Source organism: Trachypithecus francoisi, unplaced genomic scaffold, assembly GCF_009764315.1.
Source record: "Trachypithecus francoisi isolate TF-2019V2 unplaced genomic scaffold, Tfra_2.0 Lachesis_group0, whole genome shotgun sequence".
Taxonomy (NCBI): domain Eukaryota; kingdom Metazoa; phylum Chordata; class Mammalia; order Primates; family Cercopithecidae; genus Trachypithecus; species Trachypithecus francoisi.
In genome coordinates, this window is record NW_022681453.1 from 60146816 (window position 1) to 60169836 (window position 23021).

The 23021-nt window shown below is 52.4% G+C and overlaps 1 protein-coding gene across 4 annotated transcripts in view; it reads right to left on the reverse strand.

The window, feature by feature from the left end:
- Window positions 1–1765: 1765 nt before the first annotated feature.
- Window positions 1766–23021, reverse strand: part of EFCC1 (EF-hand and coiled-coil domain containing 1) — a 49223-nt gene continuing 27967 nt past the window's right edge. Inside the window, exons 3-8 of one of the 4 annotated variants that reach the window (XM_033210873.1) lie at window positions 16515–16672; window positions 14336–14477; window positions 12939–13104; window positions 5356–5496; window positions 3564–3633; window positions 1766–2753 (exon numbers count right to left, since the gene is read on the reverse strand). In XM_033210873.1, coding sequence (XP_033066764.1) covers window positions 2617–2753; window positions 3564–3633; window positions 5356–5496; window positions 12939–13104; window positions 14336–14477; window positions 16515–16672 — 814 coding nt within the window. In that variant the 3' untranslated portion in view covers window positions 1766–2616. Of the gene's footprint in view, window positions 2754–3563; window positions 3634–5355; window positions 8041–12809; window positions 13105–14335; window positions 14481–16514; window positions 16673–23021 lie in introns of those variants that run through there. The other 3 variants (XM_033210872.1, XM_033210874.1, XR_004437052.1) reach the window with 3 other exon arrangements.

A 23021-nucleotide genomic window follows, 5' to 3' on the forward strand; every position in this document is an offset into this window, starting at 1 on the left:
CTCTATAGGTAAGGTGTTATTTTTCCCTCTGGTTTCTTTCAAAGTGTGTTCTTTATCATTGATTTTCTGAAGTTAGAATGTATGATGCCTAGGTGTAGTTTTTTCTTTTCTTTTCTTTTTTGCATGTAACCTACTTGTGTTCTATGAGCTTCCTGGATCTGTGTCTGACATTAATTGAGGAAATTCTAAGTCATTATTACTTTAAATGTGGTTTGTGTTCCTTTGTCTTTTTCTTCCCTTTCTGGTACTCTCATTATGCATGTTATAGCTTTTGTAGATGTCCCACATTTCTTGGATATTCTGCTCTTTCCCCCACACCTCTCGGTCTTTTTTCCTCTTTGCTTCTTAGTTTTGGAAGTTTCTAGTGACATATTCTTACGCGCAGCGATTCCTTCCTCAGCTGTGCCCTGTTTGCTAATAAGCCCATCAGAGGCATTCTTCATTTCTGTTACGGTGTTTTTTATCTCTAGCATTTCTTTTTGATTCTCTTACAATTTCCACCTCTCTGATTACATTTCCCATCTGTTCTTACATTTGTCGACTTTTTCCAAGAGAGTCCTTGCATATTAATCACAGTTGTTTTAAATTTATAGCCTGATGATTCCAACATCCCTGCCATATAGGTGGGTCTGATTCTGATGCTTGCTCTGTTTCTTCAAACTGTGCTTTTTGCCTTTTAATCTGCCTTGCATTTTTTGCTAAAAGGCAGGCATGCTGCACTGGGTAAAAGGAACTTTTTACCTTTTACCCAGAGGTAAAGAGGCCTTTAGTGATGTGCTGGGAAGGTGTGGTGGGAAGGGATGTGTTCTATAGCCCTATGATTAGATCTCAGTCTTTTAGTGAGCCTGGGCCCTGGGCTGTGAACGTCTTAGGTTTTCTTCCTCTTAGGTGGGACAGGATGGCTGAAGGGACTGGAGGTGGGTATTTCTCTTCCCCCAGTTTGATTAGGCTCTAATCAAATGCTAGTGGGCTAGGCCCTGGTAAAATAGTTTCTTTTGATGGAAGGCCTTGTTAAAAAGCACAGAATGTCCTGGCATATTTTAAAATGGTTACTTTCTCCTGTTCCTGCCGGAAGCACGAGGGGACTTTTTCTTCTGTTTTCACTGTGCGAACATAGTAAAACTCCTGGAGGTAAAATTCGCAAAAGTGTGGGGGTCCCCCTGTGATGAGGTTCCCTGTAATGAGGGCCCCCTGGAGCTTTGAACTCTCGTATCTGTCCACAGTGAGTTTTAACTCGTGTGTAGGTTCATGTAGCCACCACCATGATCAGGACACACAGCAGCTGGCCCTGCAACCGAGCTGGGACACATGGGAGCCTGCCTGGCCTGGGTCCCGCAGGCAATGCAGAGCCTGAGGTACAGGGCCAGTGGGCTCCATGGAGACGCAAGGAGCAAGCTGGGCGCACCCCTGACTGCTCAGACCACCTTCCCGGGGCCAGCTCTGTACATGGCCCCATGGATCCAGGGGCCTGTCCCATCTAATTGGACCAGGGGTGGGGGTGGCCCTTCTGTGGTGGCCACTGGCCTTGGTCTCTTTTATTCCATTTCCGGAGGAACCATCTGAAAGTTGCTGGGCCTGTTTCCCTGCTTAGGCGTTTGCAGTGGTTACCTGAACAAAGGCCAGGGTGAAACTCATCATCTTTGCGACCCTCCCTCCACCTCCTCCTCTGCCCCTGCCCCTCCCCACCAAGGTTCAGAGCAGACAGGGCTCCCCTGACTCCTGCAGTTTCCCCAGGCATCCCGAGGCTCGGACAGACCCCTACTGGTTGGGCTCTTATAACACTTTATTTTACCTCCATTTAGCACTGGTTTCACCCCCATGGCACTGTTTGGCAGTGGATCTTTCTCTCTCATGACAGTTTAAGCTAGGTGATACCGGGCATCTGGGCCACTCCTTCCTGCAACCCCATGACGCAGTTCGGGAGGAGGGGCTCACAGTTCAGGAGTTAGTGTGTGTTCAGGAGCAAGGGCTCCAAGCACTGCATTCCTGGGGCCCCCTGCTGGTTCCACAACTTTGCTCTTGCCTAAATCCTACCTGTCTTCTAGAGCTGGTTCAAGGCCAGCTTCTACCAGGGAGCCTACAGTGATTATTCCTTCCTTGGAATTCCCTCAGCCTTTCCTAGTCATCAACATTTCCTGGGGTGTGGAGTGCTTTCCTACAGACCAGGTATCCCAAAGGTTGGGCCCAGTCTCCCTTGCAGCAGGCATGCTGGTGGGAGGAAGGAGACAGTGCTGGGAGGGGAGGAGATCCTGAAACCCTGGGGAAGAGATTTGGGGTCAGACTCAGTTAGAAAGTGGGCACCTCTGCCCTGAGGGCAGGGGAAAGATACAGCATCAGGTGCAGGCTGATCCAGCAACTGCAGGGCTTTAATGTGGACTCTGGTGGCAGGAATGCAGGGGCTGCGAGGGAATGTGGAGGAGCCCAAGGAAGGGGTGGCTTCCAGGCGCTGCAGTGGAAGGCTCTGGGCTTGGGCTCAACCTTGGAAGGAGCCAGCAGAGGCTCAAGTTCTGATGATGTGACGGTGGTCAGACCAGCTGTCAGTGGTTGGGCTGATCATGGAGGCTGGTCCAAAGGCAGTCAGGCTGAGCAGGGTGCCCACAGGCTGGGCCACTAACCTCAGCAGGAGACGAGGAGGTGGTTGGCGAGCGCAGCTGCTGCAGAGGCTGGTGCCGAGGGCTGTCTCCTCAACAGCTGGCAGGCAGCCAAGGCTTGGTGCAGGGCATCCAGGATGGCTGCGGGGCTGGGCCTCCCCACTGGAGGGAAACAGCAGGCAGGGAGGGCAGGATCAGTCTGCTTGCCTTCACCCACAAAGCCACTGTCCCTCCTTCCTGAGGCCCAGCCACCCTTATCCCCTGTGCCCCTCCCCAGCCCTGCCCAGCTTCCTCGCTCTGTGGACCACCTTCCCTTAGGACCCCGGAGAGGGGGCTTGGAGCACACAATTTCTGATCTCCTCCACGAGGGCAAGGACTGCTCAGGGCAGTGGGTGCACCTAAGCTCTGCCCAGTGGTGTCTGGGGAGGTCAGCGAACAAAGGGCTTTTGGTTGCCCTGTCAGCCTATGAAGCCCCGTGAGTCGGGAGCTCGGCCTGGCTGCACCAGGCATAAGCTGGCACTCCTGCCGTTCTGCTCCCTGAGCTTCATGTAAACAGCGGGTCTGTGTTACTGAGTGCTTAAAGGAGATGTCTCAGCCTTGGGCGTGGCCAGCACTTGACCCCTGTGCCTCAGTGTCTTCCTCTGTACGAAGGGGATAACAACTCATTCCTTCTAGGTCCCTCCTAAGGATTCAGGGGTTTAAAAACCCTTGGGGTACCTCCCCCACATGTGGCTGCAGTGCTGCCGGTGGCACCCACCCATCCCTCACTGGGCTTCTGTCTGGCATTTCTGCCTGAGGCTTCTGTGCCTCTGCTCTTGCTAAAAGCCCCTTCAACTTTCTAAAGCATGCAGGGCAGGAATAACATGAATTGTTTTGTAAACAAGATGCTAAGGATGAAGCAAGCTGGAGTCTCCTCCTCAGGACACCCTCCAGCCACTGCCTGGGCTCTGAGAGACTGGGGTGCTCTCCTACCGTGGGTGGGGTCCCTGAAAGCGTCCAGCGTGCTCAGCAAAATCTTCCCCAGGGCTCTTTTCGATATGTTCTTAAAAAGAAATGGAGACAGGGCTGGATCAGACTAGTTGCTGTGTCCCTATTCAGCCGATGGGAACTGGTGTCCCCTAGGGGCTTCTGGGCACCTCCCTGGGGACAGATCAAGCCCCCTCCCCAACCCTCATCCCTTCCTGGCCCCCTACCCCTAGGCTGCCCACCCTGTGCTTCCCAGAGACTCTTGGAGGGTGAGTGGGGCAGTGGGCAGGACCCATGCCATCAAAGATCACGTACCTGAGGATTACCATCTGTGCCCAAGTAGACACTGGGAAATAACCCTAAGAGCATTTTTATGCATTGCTCATTTGATCTTTGCAACAACGTATTTTATTATGCCCGTTTTAACCAGCAGAAAAAAGCAATGCTGGGAAAGAATGCGAAATTTGCCAAAGGCACCCAGCTGGGAGGTGGAGGGGCCGCATCATCTACCCTGAGGCTGCATGGCCCATGGCCTCTGCTGGGAACCACTGCCCTTGCCTGCCTGGGCTAGGATTGGCCTCTCGGGGCCCATCCCCAGGTCTCTGCTTGCCCAGGATGTGAACACTGGGCTGGACCTCGGCAGCTCCGGGTCCCAGGCAGCCCGACGCACAGGGCACAGCCCACTTCAGAGCCCCACAGACCTGGGTCTTCCTTTCTTTCTAATCCTTATAGCCTTTCCCTTTCCTTTTGCTGCATTGGATGGAATCTCTGCTTTGCATAAAAACAGTGATGACAGGCATTCTTGTCTTGAGTCTGATTTTAATTTTAATTTAATTTAATTATTTTTTGAGGTAAGGTCTTACTCTGTCACCCAAGCTGGAGTGCAGCGGCACAATCTCAGCTCACTTCAACTTTTGCCTCCTGGACTTCAGCAATCCTCCCACCTCAGCCTCCCAAGTAGCTGGGACCACAGGCACACACCACCATGCCCAGCAAATCTTTTTTTTTTTTGTAGAGGTGGGAGATGGGGGTTTCACCATATTGGCCAGGCTGGCTTCAAACTCCTGAGCTCAAGCCATCCATCCACCTTGGCCTCCCAAAGTGCTGGGATTACAGGCATGCGCCACCATGCCCAGCCACATCTGATTTTAGGGGGATTCCTCTGAACATGTCACCAGTCAGTGTGAGATCTGCATGAAGTATTTGGTTGAGAGCCCTTATCTGGTGAAAGAAGAACTCTACTATTCTTAATTTGCTGAGGAGTTTTATAATCAAAGGAGATTGAATTTTATTGACTTCCTTTTCTGCATCAATTGAGATGATCATCTGGTCTTTCTCCTTTAATCTGCAATGTGGTGTATTTTGGTAATAGATTTTTTGATGTGGGATCATCCTTGAATTTCTAGGATAAGTCCAACTTGGTCATGTTGCATTTCTTTAAACACTGCCAGATTTGGTTTGCTAGTATTGTGTTTAATTAAATTTTGCGTCCATGTTTAAATGTCACATTAGTTTATAATTTTCCTTTCTTGTCTTTCTTCTATTTATCCTCTTCTGGTTTTGAGAACAGAACCAGAAAACGATACATACAAGAGTTTTATTAGCTTCTTAAAATGACCTGGGGAGCCCCCCAATCCTATTTTTGGTTGGTTCCTCTGAGCCTCCATTTCTGCATCTGTAAAATGGGGTAACAGCTGCCTACTGTGAGGAGAGCCTAGAGCCTGGTGCCTGACACAGGTGGGGCTCCCTCCAAGAGCTCCTTTCCCTTCCCTGAGTGTGGCAGCTCCCGTGAGCCTACCAGGTCCCGGAGCCTCTGCAGGAGCTGCAGCACGTCCACCAGCTTCTCCTCCAGCAGGGACAGCCGCACCCTCTCAGTCTCCACCATCTGCAGCTCCAGCCTCAGGTGCTCATTCTCTTCCACCTTCTGCTGCAACTCTGCCTGGGGAGAGAAGGGGGCTCAGTGCTTACCTTGCTGGCCTCCCCCGGCCTTCCAGGTGACCAGATCAACTACTCCATCTCCCCAAGGCGGGTGCTGAGGCCCAGAGAAGCTGAGTGTGTGGCCTAAAGCCACACAGCAAGTTGGACTGATGTAAAAATTGTGTATTTTGTTTCCTACTCTAGGGACTCCATTCTCCCTTCTCTTCTCTGGTTCTGTTGTATTTTATTTTATTTTTTAAAACAAATTAAGTTTGGTGGGAAGCAGCAGAAACCAATCTGGCTAGCTTACACAGAGAGGAAATTTACAGCAGGCTAGTGGGCAGATCCCAGAATGGACTGGCAGCTGGAGAACCTCAGGAATGGGACAGGGTTGAGACAGTGGGAGTGTCCCAAGCCTCTTATCCAAGAGCCACAGCTGAGAAGGACCCTCTCCAGCCATCCCCATCCCACAGCATGGAGAGTCCCAGGAGAGGGGACTGGTTGGCCCAGTCTGAGTTATGGGCCCAGTCTTGGCCAGGGAACCACCGAAACCGTCAGTCATACCCAGTAACACTAGGATGCCAGGCAGTCACAAAGTGCTTTGTGGCCCCTGCCTTCTAAAGCAGGCATGCCAGGCACGAGGCAGTCCCTTCCCCTGGCACCAATGGAGGGAAAGAGAAGCAGTGGAAAGTGTGGTGGCCAAGGGCGCTCAGGGTCCACTCTGGGCTTGGGCAGGAGGAGGGAAGGCCCAGTGCCTCTGCTCTCTAGGGATGAGACTGGAAGGCCGGCTAATTTTAGGATCCTCCAAGTCCTGTTTCCTTGAAATGTTCTTAGAAGGGTGGCTACGCCCTTCAGAACTTTGTGACTGCCAGTTTATTTCCTGATGGCCCACAGTACTGCACCCTCCCCAGCCACAAGGGCTACGACTTTCCTGAGGGGTGCCTGGGCAGGCAAGATCAAGGCCTCCAGGAAACCAGAGCAGTGGTGGAGAAAATGTAGAAACAACTTTCAACTTAGGAGACCTGCACAACACAAAAGAGTGCTAGAAACAGGGACAGCCGTGGTGCCTGTTTGCTGAGCACTCACCACAAGTGTTCACCTGTTTGGTACATGCAGTATAGTACCATTATTATGCCCATTTCACAGGTGAGGAAACTGAGGCACAGAAAAGTTGAGTAACTTTTCCAAGGTCACATAGGAAATGGAGTCAGGATTTGAATCCTGGCAGCCTGGCTCCAGCACATAAACGCCATGCCATGCTACTTGGTGTTAGCAGCCTTCTCTGGGGAGTAAGTGAGGGGTGCCCCTATCCCGGTGCAGGGATTCCACAAGCTGGAGGTGGTGCAGACCCGATCTCACTGGAAAGTTTACTGCAGCCACACCAGCTTGCCCTGTAATGACATTCAACTTTGTTTCCTTTTGCACATTTCAGCAGAATGTTTGCATAGTCCTGGTCTTTGTCCAATCTACTGCAGCGCTCCAGGGCCTGCTACCTTCTGTCTTGGTCTCTGATTTCACGCACTAAGAGGCTGGAGCCCAAACAGACCCCTCTGCTCCCTCCTGCCCCCAGTGACTCAACTCCTGGCCTCAAGGCGGAGCGGTGTGGCCGCCTTGGTTCAAGGAGGGCACACTGGTGTGGATGAGGCATGGGCTCCCAGCCCAGCCCATCTGACCTCTCTCAACCCGTTTCCTACCTCATTGGGCTCTTTGAACATAAAGTAAGACAAAGCACATCAGTGCCGAGCGTGTGGTTCATGGGTCGTACAAGTCAGCTGGTATCATTTTTAAAAAGTTATTTAAGGAATTAGGACTTCATCATGCCATACATAAGTAAAAAGCAGTACAGACTTAGAATTTCAGATGTATAAATATAAAACTATGTCCAAAGCAGTATGTAAAAGCACAGTGGGCAACGGCTTAGTGAAATGACAGCTTTCAGCAGCATTGAACACTTGGCTACTGTGGAATAGAGAAGTTCCTATAGAGTAGAGAAGTTCCTATAGAGAATGAGAAATGCGAAGTGGTTTTATTGAAATGGAGACAGCTGGATGCCCGGCCTCTCTCCCCATCTTCTTGCTACCACACTCCCTTTCTTTTGGGAAACTGCCCCTCCTCCACTTCATCTGACTTTGTTGGCAATGCCAATCACTGAACCTGCCCCACCACCACAGGGATTGGCCCAGGGACGGGCACATGAGTGAGGTGGCCAATCGGAGTTCGTCCCTGAGATTTCGTGTATTAGGAGTGAGACTCATTTTCCTCTGAGGGCTTCCCAGGTGGGCTGATGGAAGTCTAGGGCTGTTAATGGTCCTGCCTTCCCTTCCCCCATCATATGAAGCAAGCCCTTTTGAAGCAGGGGAAAGTGAGACCACCTCCTACAGAAAAACACAGCAGACAGATGGAGACAGTCTGTTCTGAGTCCCTGGACCCAGCTGTGCCTGAAGTCCAGATCATCTTCTCAGCTCCATGTTCCAATAAATTCCTGTTTTGCAATCAAGCTAATTTGAGGTGGGATCCTTTAATTTGCAACCAAAAGATTTCTTATTAAATTTAAATCAGAGGAAATTGTTTGGACGAATGGAGGCAAGATGGCGCACTTCCGGGTTCTTCATCCCCCCCAACTTTTCCCGCGCGCGCGAAAATGCAGCCAACGCCCGGGAAGGTGCAGACCAACTGGGCATGCGCCAGGTGACGTCAATCTGAAGAGACCAAGATTTACCTGGTCGCACCTGCGGAACACCCCCGGACACGCCCGTGCCCCGCCTATCGCCCTCCCACTCCCAGAAAAGCCGCTCCGGACGAGTGCCACGCGCGGACTTCCCAGCTTCCCCACTGCGGTCGGGACTGTCGGAACTCCGTCCGAGGGCAGCATGGAGAACTCTGTGGGCCTCATTTGCCGGAGGCCAACAGACCTCTCCTTACCCACCTTCTTCCCCTGAAGCTAGGTGACCAAAATAAACTTGCAGTTTTGCTCCTACCCTTGCCTAGTCGCTGGTTCCTTTGCGCCCGCTCTGGTGGTCTTAGAAAAAAACAAAACAGTTGGTGCCGAACCCGGGAGGAGACCCCTCCTCGGGGCCCCCAGGGCCTGGGGAGCCTCCTCCTCCTTCTCGCTCCACGCCGCAGACGGACCAGGACCTGAGACCCGCTTCCCTCACTCTCACGGCCTCTCTGGGGTAAGTGCCCTTGTCTCCTCTTTACCTCCCTCGGCCAGAAATCCTGCGCAGGTCCGGGGTCCATTTGGAGCCACCACGTGGCTCGGGAGACCCGTTCAGGATGGAGACGTCCGCCTGAAGGTAATCTCCACTTAGGCTTCAAGAGCCTCTCGTCTGTCTCTGCTGGTTCCAAAGGACGCTTTGAAGCCAGGCAGAGATCCATTCCCATGTCCATTGGGTCCATTGTGTCGGTAAAGAGGAAACAAATGGGAAACCCCCAGTCCAAATTTCCAAAGAGCACCCCCTTGGGGTGCCTCCTAGCCAATTTAAAAACCTTACAGCTTGAACAAGACCTTAGGAGGAAGCGGTTAATTTTCCTTTCCACTGTGGCGTGGCCCCGATACAAACTAGACAGTCAGTCTCAGTGGCCACCGGAGGGCACCCTAGACGCAATGTTCTGACCGACCTCAGCAATTTCTGCCAGCGGTTAGGCAAGTGGTCTGAAATTACGTACATACAAGGCTTTTGGGCCTTACGCTCTCGTCCCGACCTGTGTAGCCCGTGCTCTTCGGCCCAAGTTATGCTAGCCAAGGACGCCGGCTCACAGGAACCCGAAAAAGAGGAGTCTTCATTCCTTTCTGTTCAGCCGGAGGATCTAGGGTTTCCCTCACTTCCGCCCTATATTCTCCTCCCTCCGCCCGGACTCCTCCTTCCTCTTCTTACCTACTAGTAATCCACTCAGTCCCGTGCTTCCTTCGGGGCACCCAACTGGCTGTCTTGAGTCTCCTGTCTCTGCACACACCCGCTCTAAGTGCCTGCTGATGCCTCCACTCCTGCCCCACACCCTCCTACAGTGTTAGCGCCTTTGCGAGAGGTGGCTGGGGCGGAGGGGGTAGTCAGAGTACATGTCCCTTTTCATTGGCCGATCTTTCCAAAATTGAAAAGCGTTTAGGGGATTCTCAGCTAATCCCACCGTTTACATAAAGGAATTTAGATATCTTTGTCAGGCTTATGACTTAACTTGGCATGACCTCCAGGTTATCCTAACCTCCACCCTAAACCCTGAGGAGCAAGAGGTGCATCGTAGCGGCCGCCAGGCAGCACGCCAACCAACTACATTTAACTGATGCCACCATCCCACTAGGGGAGCAAGCAGTACCCTCGGCAGACCCAGACTGGAACTACCAAGCAAACCAGCCTGGGCGCCGTAGGCGAGACATAATGGTTCAGTGTTTGTTGGCTGGTATGCAAACAGCCTCAAACAAAACTGTAAATTTAACAAATTAAAAAAATTATTCAAATCCAGAAGAAAATCCAGCCACATTCTTAAATAGGGCTGAGGTTCTAACCCAATATACCTGGTTAGATCCGGCCTCCCCCACAGGGGCCACCATTTGGCGTTATTTCATTTCTCAATCAGCTCCTGACATTCGTAAGAAACTTCAAAAGGTAGAGGATGGTCCTCAGGCACCAATACAAGATCTGGTTAAATTAGCCTTTAAGGTCTATAACTCCAGAGAGGAGACGGCTGAGGCAGTGCGACAGGCACGCCTCAAACAGAAGGCCCAACTCCTAGCAGCGGCTTTACAGCCCAATTGTAACCCCAGACCAGAGAGTACACACTCCGCAGACTCCAAGGCTACAAAAGGAGCCTGCTATAAGTGCGGCAAGGTGGGACACTATGCCAATAGGTGTCCGCAAGGTCCCCGAGCCCCAACGCAGCCTTGCCATAAGTGCAAGGCGTCAGGACATTGGGCCAATGAATGTCCTAAGCCTCGTCCACCAGCAACCCCTGCCCTGCTTGCCAGCAGGGAGGACACTGGAAGTCTGATTGCCCCACCCTGAGAACAGGTGCTGTGTCTCCACGTGACCCCCTTTCCAGGATCCTGGGAGCTCCTTCCAGCTCCTACATCTGGACGACAACGACAACTGAAGGTGCCGAGACTCGGGGACCCCCATCACCCTCGCCGAGCCGCGGGTAACTCTCCTGGTAGGGGTAAGACAATTAATTTTTAAATAGATAGTGGGGCTACCTATTCTGTTTTGCCGTCCTTCTCTGGACCTAGCCTTCCATCCGATATCTCTGTAGTAGGAGTAGACGGAAAGCCATCCACCCCCGAAAAAACTCCACTCCTCAGTTGCTGCCTGGCCAACAACTCTCACACTCGTTCCTCATTCCCAGCTAAAGAGGGCCCCCACGGGAACAATCAGTGGAAATCAGTTCAACTTTCCCCCACTCGCCTCAAACTTACAAAATTTCTTAACTAGTTCATGCTCCTGACCCCTGGCGCTTAGCTCGCTTTCTCACCATCTTCTACATAAACCTATCAGACTTTCAATACATAACCCCAGACCATATCTACCTCCAGACAATAGTCCAGAGCAGTGGTTCTCCATCTCCTAACCTTCATTGAACATCTCCAGTGGCAAGGGACACTCCGTGACTACACGGAAAATGAAGTATCTTTTACTTATATTGCTGTTTCACTCATACACTCAGACCTTTGCTAGTCCGCCTACTGTATGGCAATTTTTTTCTCATCACTGAAACTTGGCCACAAGACAGCCGAACACACTCAGTAGTACATAGTTCTGCCAGTTGTCTTCCTTAAGGCTATCAAACTTCTCTCCACACAATAGAGACCCCTTTCTCATGGCTCGCACTTATCTGCCAAAGGCTAGACTTAACCTACACTGTGAATATAACCAATCTCTCCCACTGCTTCCTCTGTGAGGCTTTAGAAGGCCCCCACCTAGTGGCAGCCCCCGCCCATGGCCTTCAACACAACTGGTCAAACATCCCACAATTCACTTACACTCCAGGCGCCACTATACCAGAAATCCAAACTGCCCAATCCTTCCTTCCGTTATTCAACTCCAAATTCATCCTGAGGTAATCATACTCAGGCACCCAATGGAGGCCACACAGCTCCCATTGAAGGCTATTTCTCGTCCAAACTGCCCAATCCTTCCTTTCCGTTATTCAACTCCAAATTCATCCTGAGGTAATCATGCTCAGGCACCCAGTGGAGGCAAACAGCCCCCATTGAAGGCTATTTCTCGTGCAACTGATCTCTCTCTAAAACTCTTAACCATACAGCCATTAACTGATCCCTCTATGTCCCCGTGTCCTTGGTCCCCAGTCTAACTTTATACAGCCAGGCAGAAGTAGCAGAGCTTTTCCAGCAACTTTCCATGCCACTACGCCACCCCCGTAAAAAAAAAAAAAAAAAAAAAGGGCTGTTTTCCTCCCTCTAGTTATTGGAATCAGCTGAAAGCCTGGCTCCCTGCAGCGCCGAACTACCTCAATAGCCTAAGTAGCTGCCCAAAACAGGCGAGCCCTAGACTTGCTTACAGCTGAAAAAGGAGGCACTTGTCTCTTCCTTGGAGAAGAGTGCTGCTATTATGTTAGCAAGTCAGGCCTAGTAGACACTAACATTCAAACCCTCAATAAAATAAAAAAAAAACTGAGATACAAAACCTTAACACCCCAACCTTGCCAGGACCTTCCTTCTGGGTTTTGCCCATATTCCGACAAATGCTTCCATACCTCGTTCCTATACTAATACTGTGCCTTATTTTATTCTTCATCCGTGCGTCCAAATGCCAACCATGGGCCCCGACCTTAACGACGCCCCTTAACAGCAGGAAGTAGCCAGACAGACCACGGCGCCCCTTTATCACTATTACCAATAAAAGGTTGGACTGTTTGGACGAATGGAGGCAAGATGGCGCACTTCCGGGTTCTTCATCCCCCCCAACTTTTCCCACGCTTGCGCGAAAATGCAGCCAACGCCCGGGAAGGTGCAGACCAACTGGGCATGTGCCAGGTGACGTCAATCTGAAGAGACCAAGATTTACCTGGTCGCACCTGCGGAACGCCCCCGGACACGCCCGTGCCCCGCCTATCGCCCTCCCACTCCAGAAAAGCCGCTCCGGACGAGTGCCACGCGCGGACTTCCCAGCTTCCCCACTGCGGTCGGGACTGTCGGAACTCCGTCCGAGGGCAGCATGGAGAACTCTGTGGGCCTCATTTGCCGGAGGCCAACAGACCTCTCCTTACCCACCTTCTTCCCCTGAAGCTAGGTGACCAAAATAAACTTGCAGTTTTGCTCCTACCCTTGCCTAGTCGCTGGTTCCTTTGCGCCCGCTCTGGTGGTCTTAGAAAAAACAAAACAGAAATCACCTCCCTCTGGGCCTTGGTTTACTCATTTGGGAATGGGGCACGAGACTTGGCTGCAATCCCTCAGACCCTTCCAGCTGTGAGATCCTCTAGAATTGCTCCAGCCTTTGATCTCTGGGATCTGCTGACCTCCTCCCCAGAGGTCCCCAGGGTCCTCCCACCGCAGCCCTGAGTCCTCAGCTGCTCCACCAGCATGGCAACGCAGGCCTCCAACTCCCCCAGGGTGCTGGCATGGTCGGCACCGCCGAAGTGACCAAAGTAAGTCATGAGCTTCTCCGCCGTCTGGTCATCACACCTGCAGCAAAGGAGAGGGCCTGCATTGCAGGGGGCTGCTTCCCAGAGCCCACTCTGTCCAGCCTCGGAGAGGTGGTAGTGGTGCGGAGTCGACCTCCTAAAGCAAAGCCAGGCCACGGCACCTGCCTGCCCAGCACCCTCCCACAGCCCCCATCTCACTCTGAGGAAAAGCCAAAGGCTTCCCCTGATCTGCCCCGTGAGCTCTCTGACCTTCCCTCCCACCCACCCACACTCATGCTGCTCCAGCCACAGTGGCCTCTTGGCGGTCCCTCCAACATGCCTCAGGGCCTCTGCACTTGCTCTTCCCTCTTCCTGGAATGCTCTTCCCCCAGCATCTGCATTGCTTATTCCCTCGTTTCCTTCAGGGCTCTGCTCAGAGAGGCATTCCCTGCATCTCCCTGCCCCGCCTCTGTCCCTGCCCCTGTGTGACCCCTCTTCCTCACGCCTGTCACACTCACTAGAGGATCCAAAAGAGGAGGCCACTGTCTGGTTTACTGCAATTTTCCCTGTCCCTCAGATTTTGCCTGGCAAGTAGTAGGTGCTTCATAAGTGTTTGCTGTTGACATGAAGAATTGGTGGTAACAACAACTCCAGAAAATCAACAGCATTTTACCATACAATAATAACTGTTGCCCCCACCAGTGTTCCCACTTACTGTGCACCAGGCACCTGTTAGGCATTGTATATCTTTGACCTCAAATCCTCACACAGCCTCTGCCACACAAATGTCACCATCCCATCTTAGAGACGAGAAGACTGAGGTTCGGAGAAGCCAGGTGATTTGTCCGAGGTGTCCCAGGTGTCCTGGGCCTGTCCTCGGTCCCCATGAGGGTGGAGGTGAGGATGAAACAGGGAGCCAGCACCGGCCTGGGGCCAGGCTGGAGAGCTGTGAAAATGGTGTGTGGCAAGGGGTGATGGGTTGGGAAGGGGTCTGAGAGGGACACTGGTGTCTGGGAGTGCCACAAGAGCTCCGGTGCAGGTGCTGGTGAGAAGGCACGAATGGGAATTCAAGCCAGCCATGAGCTGTACCCTGGAAGGTCATCCCACTTCGTCCTCTACATGCTGGTGGGCCTTCCCACCTCTCCCTGAGGGACAAGGGGACAGAGCCGCAGAGGGGCTGGGAGGTGACTGAGCGAGGCTAACCAGCCTCCTGGGTGCTCCTGGCTTCCCTGGATACCTCTGAGTGTGAGAGCCTGAGGCCCACAGTGGCTGACCCTAGACAGGCCACACACCTGCCTCCGCAGCTGGAGAGCCGGGCCAGCAGTGTCTTGGCCTCGGCTGCCGGCGTCTTCTGCTCCTCCCGCCACTTCTCCTCCTCCTCCTCCTCGTCAGAGGCGGCCTGGCCCTCCACGGATCGGAACAGCTGCTCGTCCACTGCTGGGGAAGCACAGGATGAGGGGATGCAGGACAAAGGGTGGGGAACCAGGCATCCCTCCCCAGGTGGCAGCCCGAGGGGAGGGCTCTTGTGCCATGTCCCCTCTTGAGATAGCCACCCCCCACATCCCAGGCTCCTATGTGGTAAGGCCACCAAGGCTGGTTCTGCCTCCCTGTAATGTGACCAGCCCAAGAGTGAAGCTGGCCAGTCAGAGCCCCTTCCTGGGACTTTACACAGGGACATCGGGAGAAATGCTCTCTTTTTCTTCTCTTTCTTTCTTTTTTTTTTTTTTAAAGAGACAGAGTCTTGCTCTGTCACCCAGGCTGGAGTGCAGTGGTGTGATGATAGCTCACTGCAGCCTCAAACTCCTGGGCTCAAGTGATCCTCCTGTCTCAGCCTCCCAAAATGTTGGGATTACAGGCATGAACCACCGTGCCTGACTTCTTCCCTGTTTTCTAAGATGACACAAGCCAGGCTCTGTCTGTGGTCTCAGAGATAAGTGTTATTTCCATTTTAGGCCATGGCAACCCCAGTCAGGAAAGGCCAAGCCAGTCTCTTAAGAGCTGGGGTGGGTTCCTCAAGGTACGGGCACCAGGATGGACAGATTTTCAATGCTCAGGGAACTGCAGGCATCTAATGTTTGGAGTAATGTGGAGGAAGGGGGTGTGACGCATGTGACTGTCTGTGGTCCCCAGTGTTGCTTGGCCTTGACAGTGGGCTCCCGCCTGCATCAGCATCAGGAAGCCCGGGGGTCTGTGTGGCCCCCTGGTGTTCTGCTGTCCAACCTCAGTCCCCATTCCTGTCCCCAGGGGAGTCCCACTCCCTCCTCTTCCTCACCACCCAGCTCCAGGGGCACTTGAGTCAGGCCCAGCCAGGCTGAGTGCAGCCTCCTCTGCGACTAGTTCAGGAAGGGCAAGGGACCCTGTGGGAGCCACTGGAGTTAGCCCCAGACTTGGACTCAAAACTTGCAGGGAAGAGAAATGCCCTCCATGCTTCTGGCCTGGGAGTTGAGAGGACCAGGCCTGGAGCCGCTGGTGACCATCTTGCCACTATGAGGGGAGTGCCTCCTGTGAAATGAATCACTGCAGAGCAACGCAGGGCCAGGCGTGGAGACAGCGGTGCTGCTGACATTTCAGCTGTGCCTGAAGCTTGCGTGGACTTTGAAGCTACGTGAACCAGTACATTCTCTTTTAACTTAAGCTGGTTTGGGCTGCATGATCTGACACTGGGAGACAAACGATGTCCTAACTGATACAGCTGTTTAAAAACAAAACCAGGCTTATGACCCCATCCCCACTGCCCCAGAGAATCACATGCAGAGATCCGGGGTGGGCCTGGGCATCCATGTTTTTCTTTTTTCTTTTTCTTTTTTTTGGGGGGTGGGGCAGGGCCCCACTCTGTCACCTAGGCTGGAGTGCAGTGGCACAATCTCGGCTCACTGCAGCTTCGACCTCCCAGACTCAAGTGATCCTCCTGCCTCAGCTCCCACAACTAGCTGGGACTATAGGCACGTGCCACCACACTGGGCTAATCTGTTTGTATTTTGGGTAGAGACCAGGTTTTGCCATGTTGCCAGGGTGGTCTCAAACCCCTGAACTCAAGCGATCTACCTGCCTCAGCCTCCCAAAGTGCTGGGATCACAGGTGTGAGCTACCACATCCAGCCTGCATCCATGCTTTTAAAGGTGACCCTGGCCACCTGGCAAGTTTGGGAACATCTCGGGGTATCCTGACCTCCTGATGGCTCTAAACCCCCCAGATTCTCCAGGCCTAGGTTCTTAGGATGACGAGGCTGGGGAAAAGGGCCCCAGCCCAGCCTGAGCAGCTGGTGGGAGTGGGCTCTGTTTGGAGGCTGGTGGTAGCATGGATGCAGACAGACCCCTGAGAGCAGGGCTGACACAGCCTGAGGGACTATGAACCTGGCAGGAAGACTGGACGCACGGGTAGCATGGATGCAGACAGGACCCTGAGAACAGGGCTGAGCATAGCCGGAGGGACTGTGAGCCTGGCAGGAAGACTGGGCACACAGGGACAAACCTTCATCCAGGGCTCTGCTTCCGGAGCTGCTGCCTGACTGCCAGGCTCCCTCTGGAGTGGGGTCTGGGTCTCTGGTCCCAGCATCTTCAGGTTCATTACTCTTGTCTCCTGGCTCTGGGCTGGCTAACTGTGGGGTTGGGAGCTGGGAGTCCTCTGACCTGCAGTGGTGGGAGAGACACAGGCATTGAGGAGGAGAGTACAGGACTCTTCCATTCCCCACTGTACATGGGCAAGCTGTCTATGAACAGCCATTGTCACCCTGGCAGAGTCAGCTTCCCACAGTCCAGGAGGAAGTGCTAGATACTGGGATTCCCAGCATCCCTTGCAGCTAGGGCACACGCATGGAACCCAGTTTTAGCCAATGGGACTCAAGGCAAAATCTTCTGGAACAGATTTTCATCCTTATAAAAAAAAACTCTAGGAAAGGAAATGTCCCTTCCTTCCCACCTTTAGACATTGTCATATAAGAATGTGATGTTTGGAGCTGCAGCAGCTGTCTTGTGACTTGAAAAAATGTCTGAGAGAATTACTGAGTAGTTGAACAAAAGCCCTAATGTCTTTTAGCTGTTGACTTCACCAGCCCTAGGGCCACCCATCTCTGGACTTCTTGTTATAGGGGAATTAAAACGTTTTTTTTCATTGTTTCAGCTACTTTTTTTTTTTTTTTTTGAGGCGGAGTCTTGCTCTGTCGCCCAGGCTGGAGTGCAGTGGCCGGATCTCAGCTCACTGCAAGCTCCGCCTCCCAGGTTCCTGCCATTCTCCTGCCTCAGCCTCCCAAGTAGCTGGGACTACAGGCGCCCGCCACCTCGCCCGGCTAGTTTTTTTTTTGTATTTTTAGTAGAGACGGGGTTTCACTGTGTTCGCCAGGATGGTCTTGATCTCCTGACCTTGTGATCCGCCCGTCTCGGCCTCCCAAAGTGCTGGGATTACAGGCTTGAGCCACTGCACCCGGCCTTCTTCTTTTTTTTTTTTTTTTTTTAAGAGATAGGGTCTCTTTGTCACCCAGGCTGGAGTGCTGTGGCATGATCTTGGCTCACTGCAGCCTAGACCTCCCAGGCTCAAGCGATCCTCCCACCTCAGCCCCACAATTAGCTGGGACTACAGGTATGCACCACCACACCCAGCTAATTTTTGTATTTTTTTGTGGAGACAGGGTTTCGCCATGTTGCTTATGCTGGTCTCGAATTCCTGAGCTCAGGCAAGCTGCCTGCCTTGGCCTCCTGAAGTGTTGGGATTACAGCCATGAGCCACTGCACCTAGCCTACTTTTTTTTTTTTTTTTTTTTTTAATTTTTAAAATAGAGACAGAATCCTGTAATCCTAGCACTTTGGGAGGCCAAGGTGGGTGGATGAACTGAGGTCAGGAGTTCTAGACCAGCCTGGCCAACATGGTGAAACCCTGTCTCCACTAAAAATATAAAAATTAGCCGGGTGTGGTGGCACACGCCTGTAATCCCAGCTACTTGGGAGGCTGAGGCAGGAGAATCATTTGAACCTGGGAGCCCAGGAGGCGGAGGTTGCAGTGAGCTGAGATCCACCACTGCACTCCAGCCTGGGCAACACAATGAGACTCCGTCTCAGAAAACAAAAACAAAATAAACAAAAACAAAAAACAAAAAAGAGACAGAATCTTACTGTGTTGCCCAGGCTGTTCTCAAACTCCTGGTCTTTTTTTTTTTTTTTTTTTTTTTTGAGACGGAGTCTTGCTCTGTCGCCCAGGCTGGAGTACAGTGGCCGGATCTCAGCTCACTGCAAGCTCCGCCTCCCGGGTTTACGCCATTCTCCTGCCTCAGCCTCCCCAGTAGCTGGGACTACAGGCGCCCGCCACCTCGCCCGGCTAGTTTTTTGTATTTTTTAGTAGAGACGGGGTTTCACCGTGTTAGCCAGGATGGTCTCGATCTCCTGACCTCGTGATCCGCCCGTCTCGGCCTCCCAAAGTGCTGGGATTACAGGCTTGAGCCACCGCGCCCGGCCACTCCTGGTCTTAAGAGATCCTCCAGCCTTGGCCTCCAAAAGCACTGGGATTTTGGATGTGAGTCACCACACCAAACTAGTTTAAATTGCATTTCTATTCCTTGTCCCCGAAAGCCTTTAATTGAAACATCTCCCTTCTCTGGGCTTTGGGGAACCTACATTACACCCCACCAATCACTTTTCTTGATATTTTAAGGGCCTGACCTTTTGAATATTCATTTTCCATGTCCCTGCAGTTACAAGAGAGGGGAAGAAAGAAAAATCTGTCATAACATGAAAATATTCACTAATAAAAGGGCCACTTATTAAACTGGCCACTTTATACTAGCATTTGTCCCTCACCCATCTCATTATAACAACCTGATAGAACCCAATATGAAGCAAAACCACATCTTGGAAAAGGGGAGGCCGAGTGGTGTTGGTCAGGGGGACACAGGAGAACTCGAATCGCAGGCAGAGCCACTGATGCGGGGCTGTGGCAGGGCTGGACTGGATCACAACAAGGAAGAGAAAACCAGCAGGATGAGCACCAGCCAGGAGCATCAGGAGAGTGCTCTGCTGCACGAAGAAAACCTTGAGAAAAGCCAATAAGGCTGGGTGCAGTGGCTCATGCCTGTAATCCTAGCACTTTGGGAGGCCGGGACTGGTAGATCATGAGGTCAAGAGATCGAGACCAGCCTAGCCAACATGGTGAAACCCCGTCTCTACTAAAAATACAAAAATTAGCTGGGCGTGGTGGTACGTGCCTGTAATCCCAGCTACTCGGGAGGCCGAGGCAGGAGAATCACTTGAACCCAGGAGGTGGAGATTGCACTGAGCTGAGATCATGCCATTACACTCCAGCCTCACAACAGAGCAAGACTCTGTCTCAAAAGAAAAGAAAAAAAAAAAAAAAGAAAGAAAGTCAGCAAAGGCCTGAGATATTTTTGCAAAAGTGACCCTCCTCATGAAAAAGCTGCAAAAAGAAAACCTCCAAAAACAAAAAAAACCACAAAAACCATAAAGGTAAGGGTGCACCATTGTGTTCTTACAGAGTGTTGTTGGAAAAATCACTCCAAAAGGAATAATCAGTCCTAAATTATTCTGTGTTTGGTCTAAGAATGAGAGCACTGTATTGCAGTCATAGAGATTATTTTTAAAGAATGAAATGACTAGACTAGGCACAGTGGTTCACACCTGTAATCCCAGCACTTTGGGAGGCGAAGGCGGGTGGATCACTTGAGGTCAGGAGTTAGAGACCAGCCTGGCCAACATGGTGAAACCACATCTCTACTAAAAACACAAAAATTAGCCGGGCGTGGTGGTGGGCGACTGTAATCCAGCTACTCAGGAGGCTGTGGCAGGGGAATCGCTTGAACCTGGGAGGTGGAGGTTGCCGTAAGCTAGATCGCACCACTGCACTGCAGCCTGGGTGAAAGGATGAGGCTCCATCTCAAAAAAAAAAAAAAAAAGAATGAAATGGCTGAAAATATTACCTGGTTTTATTAAATAGTATGACAACTCATTTTCATACATTGTAGCTTTATTTTTCAATCTCCAAAGAGTCCCCATTTTATTTTTATTTGTATTATTTATTTATTGAGACTGAGTCTTGCTCGGTCACTCAGGCTGGAGTGCAGTGGCGCGATCTCGGCTCACTGCAACTTGCACCTCCTGGGTTCAAGCGATTGTCATGTCTCAGCCTCCCAAATAGCTGGGACTACAGGCGCCCGCCACCATGCCAGGCTAATTTTTGTATTTTTAGTAGAGTCGAGGTTTCCATATTGGAACTCCTGACCTCAGGTGATCCGCCCGCCTCGGCCTCAGAAAGTGCTGAGATTACAGGCGTGGACCACTGCGCCCGACCCAAGAGTCCCCATTTTATATGGACTCGCTGAGTGGACTTCCCACGACCAAATATTATTGGAACACAAAGATCCCTGCTCGGGAGGTGCTGTTCGGAGCCATGGCCCCTTGCTGGTCTCACTGCGCAGGTGGAAGCCCTGCAGCACCCAGGAGGGGCAGGCAGGGAGCTTCCCGCGGCTGATCCGCGTGACCGGGGTGAGGCCCCGCGGAGAGTCCGGGCAGGTGAGGGGCGCGGGCTCCCGGCCGGGGCTCCGTCAGGTGGACTAGGCACTTGGAGGGCCCGCTAGCCCACGGGCGCCGGGGCCGCCCTGCAGCGCCTCCCGGTGGCCAGCTCCCCGCCGGCACCTCGGCGGCGAGCACCGCCCCCGCCGGCGGGGCCTCCCGTGCTTATCAGCATAACCCCACCCTGGCCACCGTGAGTGGCCCAGGGCTGCACGGGGAGCCAATGAAACACAAGGAGCGTCTGCAGGCGTTTCCGGGCCTCAGCGGCGTCCTCTCCCACAGACCCCGTTCTCTGCCTGCCTGAGGAGGGCTCGGAGTATGATGACCGACGAGGCGGGAAGTTGTGACTCTGAGCGGACCGTCCAGAGATGCTGGGGGCTGCAGATAGAGCCCAAAGATTAAGGCAAAAGAAACAGGACCCTTAGTAACATCAGCTGAGCTGCTGGGTCAGGCTTTGCCTAAAGCCAGGGCTAACCCTGAAATTTCGTGTTTTTTGAGCCCATGACTCTGATTCATAAAATCCTGCATTCAGCGTCCCCCAGTGCAAGCCGAGAACGGGCATGTTGCTTAGCAGCAACCATTGTGAAAACCCCCGGGTGGGGATTCTTGCTTCAATGTGAGACCGCGTGACTACAGCTTAGGTCATAAGAGCTGAGATCTCACTGGGGAGGTGCCAGTATCTCCCTACTCCACGGGCTCCAGACTACAGCCTGGAGAAGCAAAGACACAGGGAATAAGGTCACTGTCTCCAAGACTCAAGGATAGAGGCAAGTACCTGGTTATATGGCCCCATAGGGAGGTGTTTAACTGGGGTGAGACAGCAAAGATGGGAGTTGGGGAATCAAAGGGAGGCGATTTTAGCTCACTGGGAGGAACAACTTTCTCGCAGGAACTGCTGATGAAGAATGATGATGATGTGCTGTGGAAGGCAGTGAGCTTCTTGGCAGAGGAGGTATGTCAGCAGGTAAGGGACTTCAGCAGCTGGAATTGTGAATACAGTTGGAGGCTGAATTAGACATTAATATCGAAATCCCACTATGAGATGCTGCTGCTTCTTCTATTCCCTAAATCATTTAAGGGTTTCAACAAGCAAAATGAGATAGAGGGACAGCTCTTACCAAGGGGCCTGTTTAAACATTTCCTGACATAGGCTGCCTGGGGTGGACTGGATCCCCACACTCCACCTCCTAGCACTTGCATGTGTCTTAGAAAGCCTGCTCCAGGCACAGCTTCCTGCACGGACAGCAACGACAATACCAACGAAACCCTTCAGTGTTCTGAAAGCCACTCTCAATACTTCAAACATCTTCCTCACAAAAGCCCTGTGACATAGGTAAGGTCATCATCTCCATTTACAGAGGAGGAAACCAAAGCACCAAGAGCTGGAGGAAGCTGTGGAGGAAGAAGTGGAGGAAGCCGCGCCGTGGGAGAGGCGGGGTCTGCACTCAGGCAGAGGGCTGCAGGCCCGCATGCCAGGCACAAGGGAAGCTTGGAAGGCACCCTCTGGAATGACCCGGCCCAGCTGCCGTTGTCAGTGGGTGACTCCAGGTCACAGGCAGTGAAGCTGGGAAGAGAACAGAGCCATCTGGAGAGCAGGACAGATGAGGACACTCTTTGGAATTTTCCAAGAAGTAAAATCTGGCTGCAGAGAAATGGAACAAGTGCTTCCTCAGGGAGCCCTGGGGCGTGCTACTGTTATCTAGTGAACGGTATTCAACTGCTTCTCCCATTGCCCCTCTCTCTGCTGGATTATTCAGCAGGATCAGCCATCCCCCATCACACTCACATGCTATAATAGCTCCACCTTCAAACAAGCAAATACACAAAACACCCTCTGACCATATGACTTTCCCAGCTACCACCCTTACTCTGCCCTACTTGACAGAAAACTTGAAAGCACTGTGCCTACTACACACGCTGCCCCAGTCATGTCTTGGTCCCCATCACATCACCCACAGCACTAGGCTGCCAAGCCCAATGGCCGGTTCTCAGCACCCATTTGACTTGGCCTAAGAACAAAGGACTGGACACTAGATTCCTTCCTTGCTTACACACTCTTCCCACGGCTTCCAGGAGACTGCTCTCCTCTGGGATTCCTCCTGCCTCCCTGGCACTCTTTGCCATTTTGCCAATTTCTCTTCTCCATCCCGACCCCTAATGCCAGTGAATCCTGGGATGCCCTCTGAGGACCTCTTCTCTCCTCAACGTGCACTCACTCTAGGAGGGGCCTCAGCCAGCGCCATGGCTTTGCGTGCCCATGACTTCCAACTTCTTATCTCCAGCTCTGGCCTCTCTCCTGAACCTCGGGCTCAGATCCAGTTCCTGACAAGTGCCCCAACTTAACTGTGGCACCTCTATTTGGATGTCCAACAGGCTTCTCACAGCCTCTCATGCCACCTGGACTTGTCCTGGTCTTCCTCCATCTGCTCCTCCCTCCCTCGGTGAAGTGTGCCATCACCCACTTGAC